The sequence below is a fragment of the Oncorhynchus masou genome, chromosome 29 (genome assembly GCF_036934945.1).
Source record: "Oncorhynchus masou masou isolate Uvic2021 chromosome 29, UVic_Omas_1.1, whole genome shotgun sequence".
Classification (NCBI taxonomy): domain Eukaryota; kingdom Metazoa; phylum Chordata; class Actinopteri; order Salmoniformes; family Salmonidae; genus Oncorhynchus; species Oncorhynchus masou.
In genome coordinates this window covers 89,688,103-89,703,432 of record NC_088240.1, presented here as the reverse complement: position 1 = coordinate 89,703,432, position 15,330 = coordinate 89,688,103, and the positions used below count along the sequence as shown (strand labels likewise).

Here is a 15,330-nt window from a genome sequence, read left to right as displayed (position 1 = left end):
AAGCTTGATGATACCATTGTGTTTTGCAGCAGGTTTAGAACTGCTTGTGTATGCAATAGCCAAGGCCGAATTCATGCATTATGACGTTATTCCATAGAACCTCTGTTCTGTTGTGTGATTGGTGGAATCAAAAAGCTCCATTGCCACTAAGACATGGAGATAGCTGTGACCTCAACACACCACAGATCCAGTATCTGATCCCAGACATTCACTAGGATGGTGATAGCATTGCAGAGTTACTTTTCATATCACTGAAAACATCTTATGTAACGTCATCAATATTCCTCACCTGTCTACACCTTGGAGGAAAATAGAATGCTGCAAATGGAAAGCATACAGGAGAGAGGAGGAGAGGAAGAAGGGAGGAAATGAGAGCGGGAGGGACATGTTTTGATTGATAGCCAGAGGCATAGGGGCAGACCTTGTTGTAAGGAGGAGAAGGAGGAGGAGGAGGAAGAGATATTGTTTGCTAATGAACTGAGCGCTAGTCATGACCCTGGATGTAAGAGTCGCTGTCCATTTTGTAAACAGGAGAAGAGCTGAGTGTAGTTCCCTAAATGAGGTTCCCTCTCTCTCCTCCCACCCTGCCTCCCGCCTCCCTCACTTTCTCCCTACCTCTACCTCTCTCTCTCTCTGAGTCACACACAAACCCAGCTCACACTCCCTCCTGACACAGCCGACTCGGCAGCAGGGTTGAACAGCAGCAGCAGCAGCAGCAGCAGCTTGTCCTGGATTACAAGGCTGTCACATCGGAGTAGACAGGCGGTTGTAGTGCTGAACTAACTGAAGGATTGTTTTGGTTTTTTGCCTCCTCTGTGTCTTCTACTACACTGTTTTCCAAGTCAGCTGCCTCCCGGGCTTGATTAATTTACAAGGCTGTGCAGAGGCACGCAGAGGGATTTATTTAGAGGCTGGAAGTCAACGCTGAGGGGATCTGAAGAGGAATCGGAAGATAAGGAGCTGACAACACAGACCTGTCCCATATTGATCTTCTGTCTCTCTCTCTCTCTCTCTCTCTCTCTGTCTCTCCCTCTCTCTCTCTCTCTCTCTCTCTCTCTCGGAGTGACACCAAACACCTCTAACCCGGAAACAGCCTGTCTGTCAGGCAAGGTGGATGTTAGGATTAAAACCTCTTGAGGATTTCACTGAGTTGCTCCCTTGACGTCTTCTCTTCCTCACCCCACAGTTCTCTCCCCTGAGGCAGGGCTGTGTGAACGGGTCCGAGGGGGGCAGCGGTAGGGGCTGTGAGGAGCGGAGAGGGGCTGTGCCGGGGTCCTCAGGGGCAGAGGAAGAAGCAACAGCCTGGCCTGGCCTCTATGCGGTTGTGGAAAGGGACAGGGTCAGGGAGCCTGGGGCTGGTTCAGGCTGCAGGGTCTGGTGGTGGGATAGAAAGACAGGCGCTGCTGCGGCCATCATGGCGAGGAGTGGCTGCATCCCCCTATGCTGGGCCCGGGGCGCCTGTGTTTATGCTCAACACCCTCCACTCCCAAGTATGTACTGTGTACACACAGCAGATATGTTATGCACACTAGGTCTCAGTGTTTTTTGAGGTCTTTCTGTTGATGATGGCTGTGTTTGGATGTGTGATGAATATGAATGTGATTTAAGGCTACACTGACTGAATGCTAATTCCCAGAACTCTGCTACAGTTAGAGATGAATGTGATTTGCCATGCTCTGCTTTATGCAGGTATTATTGCTGCCTCTCCTACTATAACATGCCAAGACGTCAGGTGCGCTGAATGGCAATGCCCCAATGTGTACAGTAGCACTATACTGTAGGTTGCCATAGAGACAAAGGTATTCTTCTGTCATCTGATCACCACAACAAACCAAGCCACGGTGGTTATTAAGTAATCAGTACAGCATCTAACACAGGGTTTCCCAACTCCAGTCCTCATTTTTATTGTAGCCCTGGACAAGCACACCTGATTCAACTAATCATCAGGCCCTAAAGGAGTTGAATGAGGTATGTTTGTCCCGGGTTACAACAGAAATGTGTGCTGGTGGGGGTACTGGAGAACCGGAGCTGGGAAACGCTGACTACTGCTGAGCACTGACTTACAGGAGGACTGCTGTCTGTCTGTCCCCTGAACATATTACGGAGCAGAGGGGTGAATTCCCATTAGTCTTGAACTGATTAAGTGTCGGGCAGGGCTGTGATTAGTGTTCTTGTGAGGAGAGGGGATAGCTGTTGAATAACTAGGCCAGGTAGAGCGAGAGGTGCCCAGGAACTGCACAGCAGTAGCAGCAGAACTAGTAGTAGTAGAAACAGATTCAGAACTAGTAGCAGTAGAAACAGAACTAGTAGTAGTAGAAACAGAACTATCAGCAGTAGAAACATAACTATTAGTAGTAGAAACAGAACTAGTAGCAGTAGAACAGAACTAGTAGAAACAGAAACAGATCTAGTAGCAGTAGAAACAGATACAGAACTAGTAGCAGTAGAAACAGAACTAGTAGTAGTAGAAACAGAACTAGTAGTAGTAGAAACAGAACTATCAGCAGTAGAAACATAACTATTAGTAGTAGAAACAGAACTAGTAGCAGTAGAACAGAACTAGTAGAAACAGAAACAGATCTAGTAGCAGTAGAAACAGATACAGAACTAGTAGCAGTAGAAACAGAACTAGTAGTAGTAGAAACAGATTCAGAACTAGTAGCAGTAGAAACAGAACTAGTAGTAGTAGAAACAGAACTATCAGCAGTAGAAACATAACTATTAGTAGTAGAAACAGAACTAGTAGCAGTAGAACAGAACTAGTAGAAACAGAAACAGATCTAGTAGCAGTAGAAACAGATACAGAACTAGTAGCAGTAGAAACAGAACTAGTAGTAGTAGAAACAGAACTAGTAGTAGTAGAAACAGAACTATCAGCAGTAGAAACATAACTATTAGTAGTAGAAACAGAACTAGTAGCAGTAGAACAGAACTAGTAGAAACAGAAACAGATCTAGTAGCAGTAGAAACAGATACAGAACTAGTAGCAGTAGAAACAGAACTAGTAGTAGTAGAAACAGAACTAGTAGTAGTAGAAACAGAACTAGTAATAGTAGAAACGGAACTAGTAGTAGTAGAAACAGAACTATCAGCAGTAGAAACAGAACTATCAGCAGTAGAAACAGGACTAGTAATAGTAGAACGGAACTAGTAGTAGTAGAAACGGAACTAGCAGTAGTGGAAACGGAACTAGTAGTAGTAGAAACGGAACTAGTAGTAGTAGAAACGGAACTAGTAGTAGTAGAAACAGAACTAGTAGCAGTAGAAACAGAACAAGTAGTAGTAGAAACGGAACTAGTAGTAGTAGAAACAGATTCAGAACTAGTAGCAGTAGAAACAGAACTAGTAGTAGTAGAAACAGAACTAGTAGTAGTAGAAACAGATTCAGAACTAGTAGCAGTAGAAACATAACTATTAGTAGTAGAAACAGAACTATCAGCAGTAGAAACAGAACTAGTAGTAGTAGAAACAGATTCAGAACTAGTAGCAGTAGAAACAGAACTAGTAGTAGTAGAAACAGAACTAGTAGTAGTAGAAACAGAACTATCAGCAGTAGAAACATAACTATTAGTAGTAGAAACAGAACTAGTAGCAGTAGAACAGAACTAGTAGAAACAGAAACAGATCTAGTAGCAGTAGAAACAGATACAGAACTAGTAGCAGTAGAAACAGAACTAGTAGTAGTAGAAACAGAACTATTAGTAGTAGAAACAGAACTAGTAGCAGTAGAAACAGAACTATTAGTAGTAGAAACATAACTATTAGTAGTAGAAACAGAACTAGTAGTAGTAGAAACAGAACTATCAGCAGTAGAAACAGAACTAGTAGTAGTAGAAACAGATTCAGAACTAGTAGCAGTAGAAACAGAACTAGTAGTAGTAGAAACAGAACTAGTAGTAGTAGAAACAGAACTATCAGCAGTAGAAACATAACTATTAGTAGTAGAAACAGAACTAGTAGCAGTAGAACAGAACTAGTAGAAACAGAAACAGATCTAGTAGCAGTAGAAACAGATACAGAACTAGTAGCAGTAGAAACAGAACTAGTAGTAGTAGAAACAGAACTAGTAGTAGTAGAAACAGAACTAGTAATAGTAGAAACGGAACTAGTAGTAGTAGAAACAGAACTATCAGCAGTAGAAACAGAACTATCAGCAGTAGAAACAGGACTAGTAATAGTAGAACGGAACTAGTAGTAGTAGAAACGGAACTAGCAGTAGTGGAAACGGAACTAGTAGTAGTAGAAACGGAACTAGTAGTAGTAGAAACGGAACTAGTAGTAGTAGAAACAGAACTAGTAGCAGTAGAAACAGAACAAGTAGTAGTAGAAACGGAACTAGTAGTAGTAGAAACGGAACTAGCAGTAGTGGAAACGGAACTAGTAGTAGTAGAAACGGAACTAGTAGTAGTAGAAACGGAACTAGTAGTAGTAGAAACAGAACTAGTAGTAGTAGAAACAGAAACAGAACTAGTAGTAGTAGAAATGGAACTAGTAGTGGTAGACACGGAACTAGTAGTAGTATAAACAGAACTAGTAGTAGTAGAAACAGAACTAGCAGTAGTAGAAACAGAACTTGTAGCAGTATAAACAGAACTAGCAGCAGTAGAAACAGAAACAGAACTGGTAGCAGTAGAAACAGAACTAGTAGCCGTAGCAGTAGAAACAGAACTAGTAGCATTAGAAACAGAAACAGAGCTAGTAGCAGTAGAAACAGAACTAGCAGCAGTAGAAACAGAAACAGAACTAGTAGCAGTAGAAACAGAACTAGCAGCAGTAGAAAAAGAAACACAACTAGTAGCAGTAGAAACAGAACTATCAGCAGTCGAAACAGAACTAGTAGTAGTAGAAACAGAAACAGAACTATCAGCAGTAGAAACAGAACTAGTAGTAGTAGAAACAGAACTATCAGTAGTAGAAACAGAACTATTGGTAGTAGAAACAGAACTAGTAGTAGTAGAAACGGAACTAGTAGTAGTAGAAACAGAACTAGTAGCAGTAGAAACAGAACTATCAGCAGTAGAAACGGAACTAGTAGTAGTAGAAACAGAACTAGTAGTAGTAGAAACAGAAACAGAACTATCAGCAGTAGAAACAGAACTAGTAGTAGTAGAAACAGAACTATCAGCAGTAGAAACATAACTATTAGTAGTAGAAACAGAACTAGTAGCAGTAGAACAGAACTAGTAGAAACAGAAACAGATCTAGTAGCAGTAGAAACAGATACAGAACTAGTAGCAGTAGAAACAGAACTAGTAGTAGTAGAAACAGAACTAGTAGTAGTAGAAACAGAACTAGTAATAGTAGAAACGGAACTAGTAGTAGTAGAAACAGAACTATCAGCAGTAGAAACAGAACTATCAGCAGTAGAAACAGGACTAGTAATAGTAGAACGGAACTAGTAGTAGTAGAAACGGAACTAGCAGTAGTGGAAACGGAACTAGTAGTAGTAGAAACGGAACTAGTAGTAGTAGAAACGGAACTAGTAGTAGTAGAAACAGAACTAGTAGCAGTAGAAACAGAACAAGTAGTAGTAGAAACGGAACTAGTAGTAGTAGAAACAGATTCAGAACTAGTAGCAGTAGAAACAGAACTAGTAGTAGTAGAAACAGAACTAGTAGTAGTAGAAACAGATTCAGAACTAGTAGCAGTAGAAACATAACTATTAGTAGTAGAAACAGAACTATCAGCAGTAGAAACAGAACTAGTAGTAGTAGAAACAGATTCAGAACTAGTAGCAGTAGAAACAGAACTAGTAGTAGTAGAAACAGAACTAGTAGTAGTAGAAACAGAACTATCAGCAGTAGAAACATAACTATTAGTAGTAGAAACAGAACTAGTAGCAGTAGAACAGAACTAGTAGAAACAGAAACAGATCTAGTAGCAGTAGAAACAGATACAGAACTAGTAGCAGTAGAAACAGAACTAGTAGTAGTAGAAACAGAACTATTAGTAGTAGAAACAGAACTAGTAGCAGTAGAAACAGAACTATTAGTAGTAGAAACATAACTATTAGTAGTAGAAACAGAACTAGTAGTAGTAGAAACAGAACTATCAGCAGTAGAAACAGAACTAGTAGTAGTAGAAACAGATTCAGAACTAGTAGCAGTAGAAACAGAACTAGTAGTAGTAGAAACAGAACTAGTAGTAGTAGAAACAGAACTATCAGCAGTAGAAACATAACTATTAGTAGTAGAAACAGAACTAGTAGCAGTAGAACAGAACTAGTAGAAACAGAAACAGATCTAGTAGCAGTAGAAACAGATACAGAACTAGTAGCAGTAGAAACAGAACTAGTAGTAGTAGAAACAGAACTAGTAGTAGTAGAAACAGAACTAGTAATAGTAGAAACGGAACTAGTAGTAGTAGAAACAGAACTATCAGCAGTAGAAACAGAACTATCAGCAGTAGAAACAGGACTAGTAATAGTAGAACGGAACTAGTAGTAGTAGAAACGGAACTAGCAGTAGTGGAAACGGAACTAGTAGTAGTAGAAACGGAACTAGTAGTAGTAGAAACGGAACTAGTAGTAGTAGAAACAGAACTAGTAGCAGTAGAAACAGAACAAGTAGTAGTAGAAACGGAACTAGTAGTAGTAGAAACGGAACTAGCAGTAGTGGAAACGGAACTAGTAGTAGTAGAAACGGAACTAGTAGTAGTAGAAACGGAACTAGTAGTAGTAGAAACAGAACTAGTAGTAGTAGAAACAGAAACAGAACTAGTAGTAGTAGAAATGGAACTAGTAGTGGTAGACACGGAACTAGTAGTAGTATAAACAGAACTAGTAGTAGTAGAAACAGAACTAGCAGTAGTAGAAACAGAACTTGTAGCAGTATAAACAGAACTAGCAGCAGTAGAAACAGAAACAGAACTGGTAGCAGTAGAAACAGAACTAGTAGCCGTAGCAGTAGAAACAGAACTAGTAGCATTAGAAACAGAAACAGAGCTAGTAGCAGTAGAAACAGAACTAGCAGCAGTAGAAACAGAAACAGAACTAGTAGCAGTAGAAACAGAACTAGCAGCAGTAGAAAAAGAAACACAACTAGTAGCAGTAGAAACAGAACTATCAGCAGTCGAAACAGAACTAGTAGTAGTAGAAACAGAAACAGAACTATCAGCAGTAGAAACAGAACTAGTAGTAGTAGAAACAGAACTATCAGTAGTAGAAACAGAACTATTGGTAGTAGAAACAGAACTAGTAGTAGTAGAAACGGAACTAGTAGTAGTAGAAACAGAACTAGTAGCAGTAGAAACAGAACTATCAGCAGTAGAAACGGAACTAGTAGTAGTAGAAACAGAACTAGTAGTAGTAGAAACAGAAACAGAACTATCAGCAGTAGAAACAGAACTAGTAGTAGTAGAAACAGAACTATCAGTAGTAGAAACAGAACTATTGGTAGTAGAAACAGAACTAGTAGTAGTAGAAACATAACTATCAGCAGTAGAAACGGAACTAGTAGTAGTAGAAACAGAACTAGTAGCAGTAGAAACAGAACTAGTAGTAGTAGAAACAGTACTAGTAGCCATAGAAACAGAACATGCAGCAGTAGCAGTAGAAACAGAACTAGCAGCAGTAGCAGTAGAAACAGAACTAGTAGCAGTAGAAACAGAACTAGTAGCAGTAGAAACAGAACTAGCAGCAGTAGAAACAGATTCAGAACTAGTAGCAGTAGAAACAGAACTAGTAGCGGTAGAAACAGAACTAGCAGCAGTAGAAACAGAACTAGCAGCAGTAGCAGTAGAAAAAGGAACAGAACTAGTAGCAGTAGAAACAGAAACAGAACTAGTAGCAGTAGAAACAGAACTAGCAGCAGTAGAAAAAGAAACGGAACTAGTAGCAGTAGAAACAGAACTAGCAGTAGTAGAAACAGAACGAGTAGCAGTATAAACAGAACTAGTAGTAGTAGAAACAGAACTTGTAGCAGTAGAAACAGAACTAGCAGCAGTAGCAGTAGAAACAGAACTAGTAGCAGTAGAAACAGAAACAGAAATGGTAGCAGTAGAAACAGAACTAGCAGCAGTAGCAGTAGAAACAGAACTAGTAGCAATATAAACAGAAACATAACTAGTAGCAGTAGCAGTAGAAATATAAACAGAACGAGTAGCAGTAGAAACAGAACTAGTAGCAGTAGAAACAGAACGAGTAACAGTAGAAACAGAACTAGTAGCAGTAGAAACAGAACTATTAGCAGTAGAAACAGAAACAGAACTAGTAGCAGTAGAAACAGAACTAGCAGCAGTAGCAGTAGAAACAGAACTAGTAGCAGTAGAAACAGAAACAGAACTAGTAGCAGTAGAAACAGAACTAGTAGCAGTAGAAACAGAAACAGAACTAGTAGCAATAGAAACAGAACTAGCAGCAGTAGCAGTAGAATCAGAAAAACAGAACTAGCAGCAGTAGAATCAGAAAAACAGAACTAGCAGCAGTAGAATCAGAAAAACAGAACTAGCAGCAGGAGAAACAGAACTAGTAGCAGTAGAAGCAGATTTCTGAACTAGTAGCAGTAGAAACAGATTCAGAACTAGTAGCAGTAGAAATAGAACTAGTAGCAGTAGAAACAGAACTAGCAGCATTAGCAGTAGAAACAGAACTAGTAGAAACAGGAACGGAACTAGTAGCAGTAGAAATAGAACTAGTAGCAGTAGAAACAGAACTAGCAGCATTAGCAGTAGAAACAGAACTAGTAGAAACAGGAACGGAACTAGTAGCAGTAGAACAGAACTAGCAGCAGTAGAAACAGAACAAGCAGCAGTAGAAACAGAACTAGTAGCAGTAGAAATAGAACTAGTAGCAGTATAAACAGAACTAGTAGCAGTAGAAACAGAACTAGCAGCAGTAGAAACAGTATAAACAGAACTAGTAGCAGTAGAAACAGAACTAGTAGCAGTAGCAGTAGAAACAGAACTAGCAGCAGTAGGAGTAGAAACAGAACTAGTAGCAGTAGAAACAGAACTAGTAGCAGTAGAAACAGAACTAGTAGCAGTAGAAACAGAACTAGCAGCAGTAGAAACAGTAGAAACAGAACTAGTAGCAGGAGAAACAGAACTAGTAGCAGTAGAAACAGAACTAGTAGCAGTAGAAACAGAACTTGTAGCAGTAGAAACAGAACTAGCAGCAGTAGCAGTAGAAACAGAACTAGCAGCAGTAGCAGTAGAAACAGAACTAGTAGCAGTAGAAACAGAACTAGTAGCAGTAGAAACAGAACTAGCAGCAGGAGAAACAGAACTAGTAGCAGTAGAAACAGATTCAGAACTAGTAGCAGTGGAAACGGATTCAGAACTAGTTGCAGTAGAAACAGAACTAGTAGAAACAGAAACAGATCTAGTAGCAGTAGAAACAGATTCAGAATGAGTAGCAGTAGAAACAGAACTAGTAGAAACAGTAACAGAACTATTAGCAGTAGAAACAGATTCAGAACTAGTAGCAGTAGAAATAGAACTAGTAGCAGTAGAAACAGAACTAGCAGCATTAGCAGTAGAAACAGAACTAGTAGAAACAGAAACGGAACTAGTAGCAGTAGAACAGAACTAGTAGCAGTAGAAACAGAACTAGCAGCAGTAGAAACAGAACTAGTAGCAGTAGAAATAGAACTAGTAGCAGTAGAAACAGTATAAACAGAACTAGTAGCAGTAGAAACAGAACTAGTAGCAGTAGAAACAGAACTAGTAGCAGTAGCAGTAGAAACAGAACTAGCAGCAGTAGCAGTAGAAACAGAACTAGTAGCAGTAGAACAGAACTAGTAGCAGTAGAAACAGAACTAGTAGCAGTAGAAACAGAACTAGCAGCAGTAGAAACAGTAGAAACAGAACTAGTAGCAGTAGAAACAGAACTAGTAGCAGTAGAAACAGAACTAGTAGCAGTAGAAACAGAACTTGTAGCAGTAGAAACAGAACTAGCAGCAGTAGCAGTAGAAACAGAACTAGCAGCAGTAGCAGTAGAAACAGAACTAGTAGCAGTAGAAACAGAACTAGTAGCAGTAGAAACAGAACTAGCAGCAGGAGAAACAGAACTAGTAGCAGTAGAAACAGATTCAGAACTAGTAGCAGTAGAAAGAGAACTAGTAGAAACAGAAACAGATCTAGTAGAAGTAGAAACCGATTCAGAACTAGTAGCAGTAGAAACAGAACTAGTAGAAACAGAAACAGAACTAGTAGCAGTAGAAATAGAGCTAGTAGCAGTAGAAACAGAACTAGCAGCAGTAGCAGTAGAAACAGAACTAGTAGCAGTAGAAACAGAACTAGCAGCAGTAGAAACAGAACTAGTAGCAGTAGAAACAGAACTAGTAGCAGTAGAAACAGAACTAGCAGCAGTAGCAGTAGAAACAGAACTAGTAGCAGTAGAAACAGAACTAGTAGCAGTAGAAACAGAACTAGCAGCAGTAGAAACAGAACTAGTAGCAGTAGAAACAGAACTAGTAGCAGTAGAAACAGAACTAGTAGCAGTAGAAACAGAACTAGCAGCAGTAGAAACAGAACTAGTAGCAGTAGAAACAGAACTAGCAGCAGTAGAAACGGAACTAGCAGCAGTAGCAGTAGAAACAGAACTAGTAGCAGTAGAAACAGAACTAGCAGCAGTAGCAGTAGAAACAGAACTAGTAGCAGTAGAAACAGAACTAGTAGCAGTAGAAACAGAACTAGTAGCAGTAGAAACAGAACTAGTAGTAGTAGAAACAGAACTAGTAGCAGAAACAGCAGCAGTGGCAGCTGCTTTACTCTCTCCCTGGATATCAGTATCTATCATGAGTCCTGGTGCTTTAGAAAAGCCAGAACAGAATAACACTGGGGATGTCTTCCCTTCTGTCTTCATCTATTTAGAGGCTATGGCTCTCCTTCTAACTGCATCCTCCAGGGTTAGTGTAAACGCAGCATATATTAAACCCAGGCAAAGCCTTGATGTAGTTTTTTTGGGGGGGCTGGATAGTTCTGTGTGAGCTGGTACAGTAGGCAGAGGATGAGAGGAAAGGAAGCTTTAATCCAGGGAGGAAGTAGCTCCAGCAGTAGCAGGTCGTAATGATGATGTAGGAGTGTAGAGCAGAGCCGTGGGACTGAGGGAGAGAGTCAGTGGGTATCCGCTTTGGTCCCCACAGGCTATAGGATAGATACTGGATGCGTTCTAATTGTCACCCTATTCCCTATAGAGTGCAGTACTTTTGACCAGGGCTCATAGGTGCAGTATGTAGGGAATAGGGTGCTGTTTGGGACGTGACCATACAGGCTGCAGAGGCAGCAGGTGTTGTACCCTGAGCACTAACTCCACAGTAAAGGATGGTGATGGTGAAGTTATGGTGCTCCATGTACTGGACATGATGTGATCAGTTCTACTGTACAATAGAAGGAGGGGTTTTGTTTGAGCCCTTGGTTCATGGTAATGCTGTTGGGGCCAAATGGATCAAATCAGATTTTGTACTGTGACTCACTTGTCCCCACACACGCACGCACGCACGCACGCACGCACGCACGCACGCACGCACGCACGCACGCACGCACGCACGCACGCACACACACACACACACACACACACACACACACACACACACACACACACACACACACACACACACACACACACACACACACACACACACACACCACCCCACCCCACACAATACAGTCACACTGATCTGTGGTATTTTGTTAACATTTCCTGGTCAAAGCAAGAGATTTCAAAGCCATTAAAAGATAAGGCTTAGTTTTCAGCTGGAGGAATGTTGTGGTCAATGAAACATGTGAGATGCAACAGCATTAAAGGACACTGTCACATTCTGACCTTAGTTCCTTTTTATGTCTTTGTGTTAGTGTCACGAGTCCGACTGAGGGTGGTTTCCCTTCCCGGTCGGGTGGCGCTCGGTGGTCGTCGTCACCGGCCTATTAGCTGCCACTGATTGTCTTTCCTCCCCCTCCTTGTATGTTTATTGGTAGCACCTGTGTGTATGATTAGTTTGTCTTTATTAGACAGCCGGCCCGCCTGGTTGTTGTGCGGGATTATTCTTTGTAACCTTCTGCTCTGTATCAGAGGAACGTGTTAGTTCCTAGTCGTGCATTTTTTGAATCGTCATTTTGACATTCCCTGTGTTTTGGGGCCGTGATCATTGTTAGCACCCTGAGGTGCGTTTAGTGCATTAAAGAGCACAGCATTGTACTCTCTGTCTCCTGCCTTTGACTCCACACCCACGACACCCGGATTGTTACAGTTAGGTTGTTCAGGGCGTGAGTTGGGGTGGGTAGTCTATGTTCTTTTTATATTTCTATGTGTTTGGCCTAGTATGGTTCTCAATCAGAGGCAGGTGTCGTTAGTTGTCTCTGATTGAGAATCATACTTAGGTAGCCTGGTTTCCCCATTTTGGTTGTGGGTGTTTCATTTCTGTTTCGTGTCTGTTCACCTGGCAGAACTGTTTAGTTTTCATTTCGGTCTCTTGTTGTTTTTGTCATTCAGTGTTCTGTTCTATTAAATACTCATGAACACTCACCACGCACACACACCTTCTTCCACCAACGAAAACTGTTACAGAAACACCCACCAACCAAGGACCAAGCAGTGTGGTATCGATAAGCAGCATTGTCTGGATGATTTTAGACAGTAAGGGACCCTGGGCACAGGCTGGGGAATATCGCCGCCCCAAAGAAGAACTGGAGGCAGCGAGAGCTGAGCGGCGGCGATATGAGGAGATAGCACGGCAGCGAGACAGGCATGAGAGGCAGACCCAAAACATTTTTGGGTGGGGGCACACGGGGAGTGTGGCGGAGTCAGGTTGGAGACCTGAGCCCACGCCTCGTGCTTACCAGAGGAAGTGCAGTACTGGTCAGGCACCGTGTTATGCATTCAAGCGCATGGTGTCGCCAGTATGCGCTCATAGCCCGGTGCGCTATAGGCCAGTCCCCCGCAAGTGCCATGCGAGTGTAGACATCCAGCCAGGGCGTATTGTGCAGGCCCAGCGTGTTTGGTCTCCGGTAAGCCGCTTCGGCCCAGGGTATCCTGCGCCGGTGCCGCGTGCTGTGTCTCCGGGGCGCTGGGAAGGTGCAGTGCGTCCTAAGCCTGCGCTCCGCCCGTGCCGGACGAATATGGGTATTGAGCCTAAGGGAGAGGTGCAAGTGGTATGCAGCAGATCTCCAATGCTCCCCCACAGCTCGGTTCAACCTGTGCCTGCACTCTGGAGGGTCCGGGCTAAAGTGGTCATCCAGCCTGGAGGAGTGGTGCCAAGGCTGCACACCAGAGCTCCAGTGCTCCCCCACAGCCTGGTCCATCCGATGCCTCCTCCACGCACCAGGCCTCCTGTAGGTCACCCCTGCATGTGGCAGCCCCACGCACCAGGCTGTCTCTCCGTCATCTCCCTCCCTCTAGTGCCACAGCTTACAGAGACCACCTGGGGAACTATGGAGGGTAGATGGAGTCTGTAGGGGGAAATATAGGCTACTGTGTCGCTACAGGGCCTTGTAGTCCAAACAAGGAGCATGACGCAAAAGGCCAGCCCTCATGTTTTTGTTCAACCTGGAATATAACTTTATTGTCCATATTATTATTATTATTAGTAGTAGTAGTAGTAGTAGTATTATTGTATACAGTGCCTTGCGAAAGTATTTGCATAATTTGCAAGCCCAATTTTTCAGTTTTTGATTTGTTAAAAAAGTTTGAAATATCCAATAAATGTCGTTCCACTTCATGATTGTGTCCCATTTGTTGTTGATTCTTCACAAAAAAATACAGTTTTATATCTTTATGTTTGAAGCCTGAAATGTGGCAAAAGGTCGCAAAGTTCAAAGGGGCCGAATACTTTCGCAAGGCACTGTATATTATTGTCCACGTGTTACAGCGAACAACGTAAATGTGTCTTCTGCTCCGTTCTCCACCCCCCTCCAAGCAGTGGGACGGCCACTGGAGTTTCAGCAGCTGTACATTGAGGACAATGGCAGTTCAATAGAAAATGCCTCTTTAGTATTAATCTGAAATATGATATATGCTTTTATCATGGCGCTTACACCCTCTCCTTGTCCTTGTCTGTCATCCCCCACATATTTTAAACTGACCACCATCATTCCTGTTCCCAAGAACTCTTAGGCTTCACGGCACAATGACTACCGCCCTGTACCACTTACTTCTTTAATAATGAAGTGCATTGAGAGGAAGGTTATGGCCCACATTAACTCCATCATCTCAGACACCCAGACCCACTCCCAATTTGCATACCGCCACAACAGATCCATACACGACGAAGTGCAAAAAGTTCTCTCTGCGCTCACAACAAGCAACCTCTGACAAAAGTCCCTCTACTTCTATTCGAGGTGGAAATGATGAATCAGACACCTTATCGATATCAACCGCTCACAGTCCTCCTAGAATCAGAAGTTTTTTTGACTCAATGGAGGAACGTAGTCAGAGAAATGCTGATGAATGTCTTGCTCGAGCTGTGTATGCAACTGGTTCACCTCTGATGCTCACAGGCAATGTGTATTGGAAGAGATTTCTGAATGTTCTTCGCCCAGCATACACCCCTCCAACCAGACATGCTTTATCTACTTATTTTCTAGATGCAGAGTTAAAGTGAAGGTCAAGCAAATCATAGAGCAAGCTGACTGTATTGCAATCATCTCTGATGGGTGGTCAAATGTTCATGGGCAAGAAATAATTAACTAAATCATCTCCACCCCTCAACCAGTATTCTACAAGAGCACAGGCACACCGGTCTCTACATTGCAGATGAGCTGAAGGCAGAAGAGAGCCAAGGAAATGGTTAGGTATGTGAAGGGTCATCAAGTTATAGCAGCAATCTTCCTCACCAAGCAAAGTGAGAAGAATAAGTGCACCGCATTGAAGCTGCCCAGCAGCACCCGTTGGGGTGGTGTTGTCATCATGTTTGACAGTTTCCTGGAGGGGAAGGAGTCTCTCCAAGAAATGGCCATATCACAGTCTGCCGATATGGACAGCCCCATCAAGAGGATCCTCCGGGATTTTGGGAGAGAGTGGTAAGCAGCCTGAAACTCCTGAAACCTATAGCAGTAGTCATTGCACGGATTGAGGGAGACAATGCCATCCTGTCTGATGTTCAGACTCTGCTTGCAGATGTAAGAAAAGAAATCCGTACTGCCTTGCCCATCTTCACTGTTGCTCCAAGCAGAGGAAACTGCAGTTCTGAAATACATCAAAAAGTGTGAAGACTTCTGCCTGAAGCCCATACACGCCGTAGTGTACACGTTGGACCCCAGGTATGCTGGCAAGGGCATCCTGTCTGGTGCAGAGATCAACAAGACCTATGGTGTCATCACTACCGTGTCTCGCCACCTTGGCCTGGATGAGGGCAAGGTTCTTGGCAGTCTGACGAAGTGCAAGGGCTTTGGGAT

The 15,330-nt window shown here is 42.5% G+C and overlaps 1 protein-coding gene across 1 annotated transcript in view; it reads left to right on the top strand.

The window, feature by feature from the left end:
• The first annotated feature begins 657 nt into the window (after positions 1–657).
• LOC135520960 (focal adhesion kinase 1-like) overlaps positions 658–15,330 on the top strand; it is a 41,558-nt gene continuing 26,885 nt past the window's right edge. Inside the window, exon 1 of the mRNA XM_064946842.1 lies at positions 658–1,490. Within this exon, the coding sequence (XP_064802914.1) occupies positions 1,415–1,490 (76 nt within the window). The 5' untranslated portion in view covers positions 658–1,414. The remainder of the gene's footprint in view (positions 1,491–15,330) is intronic.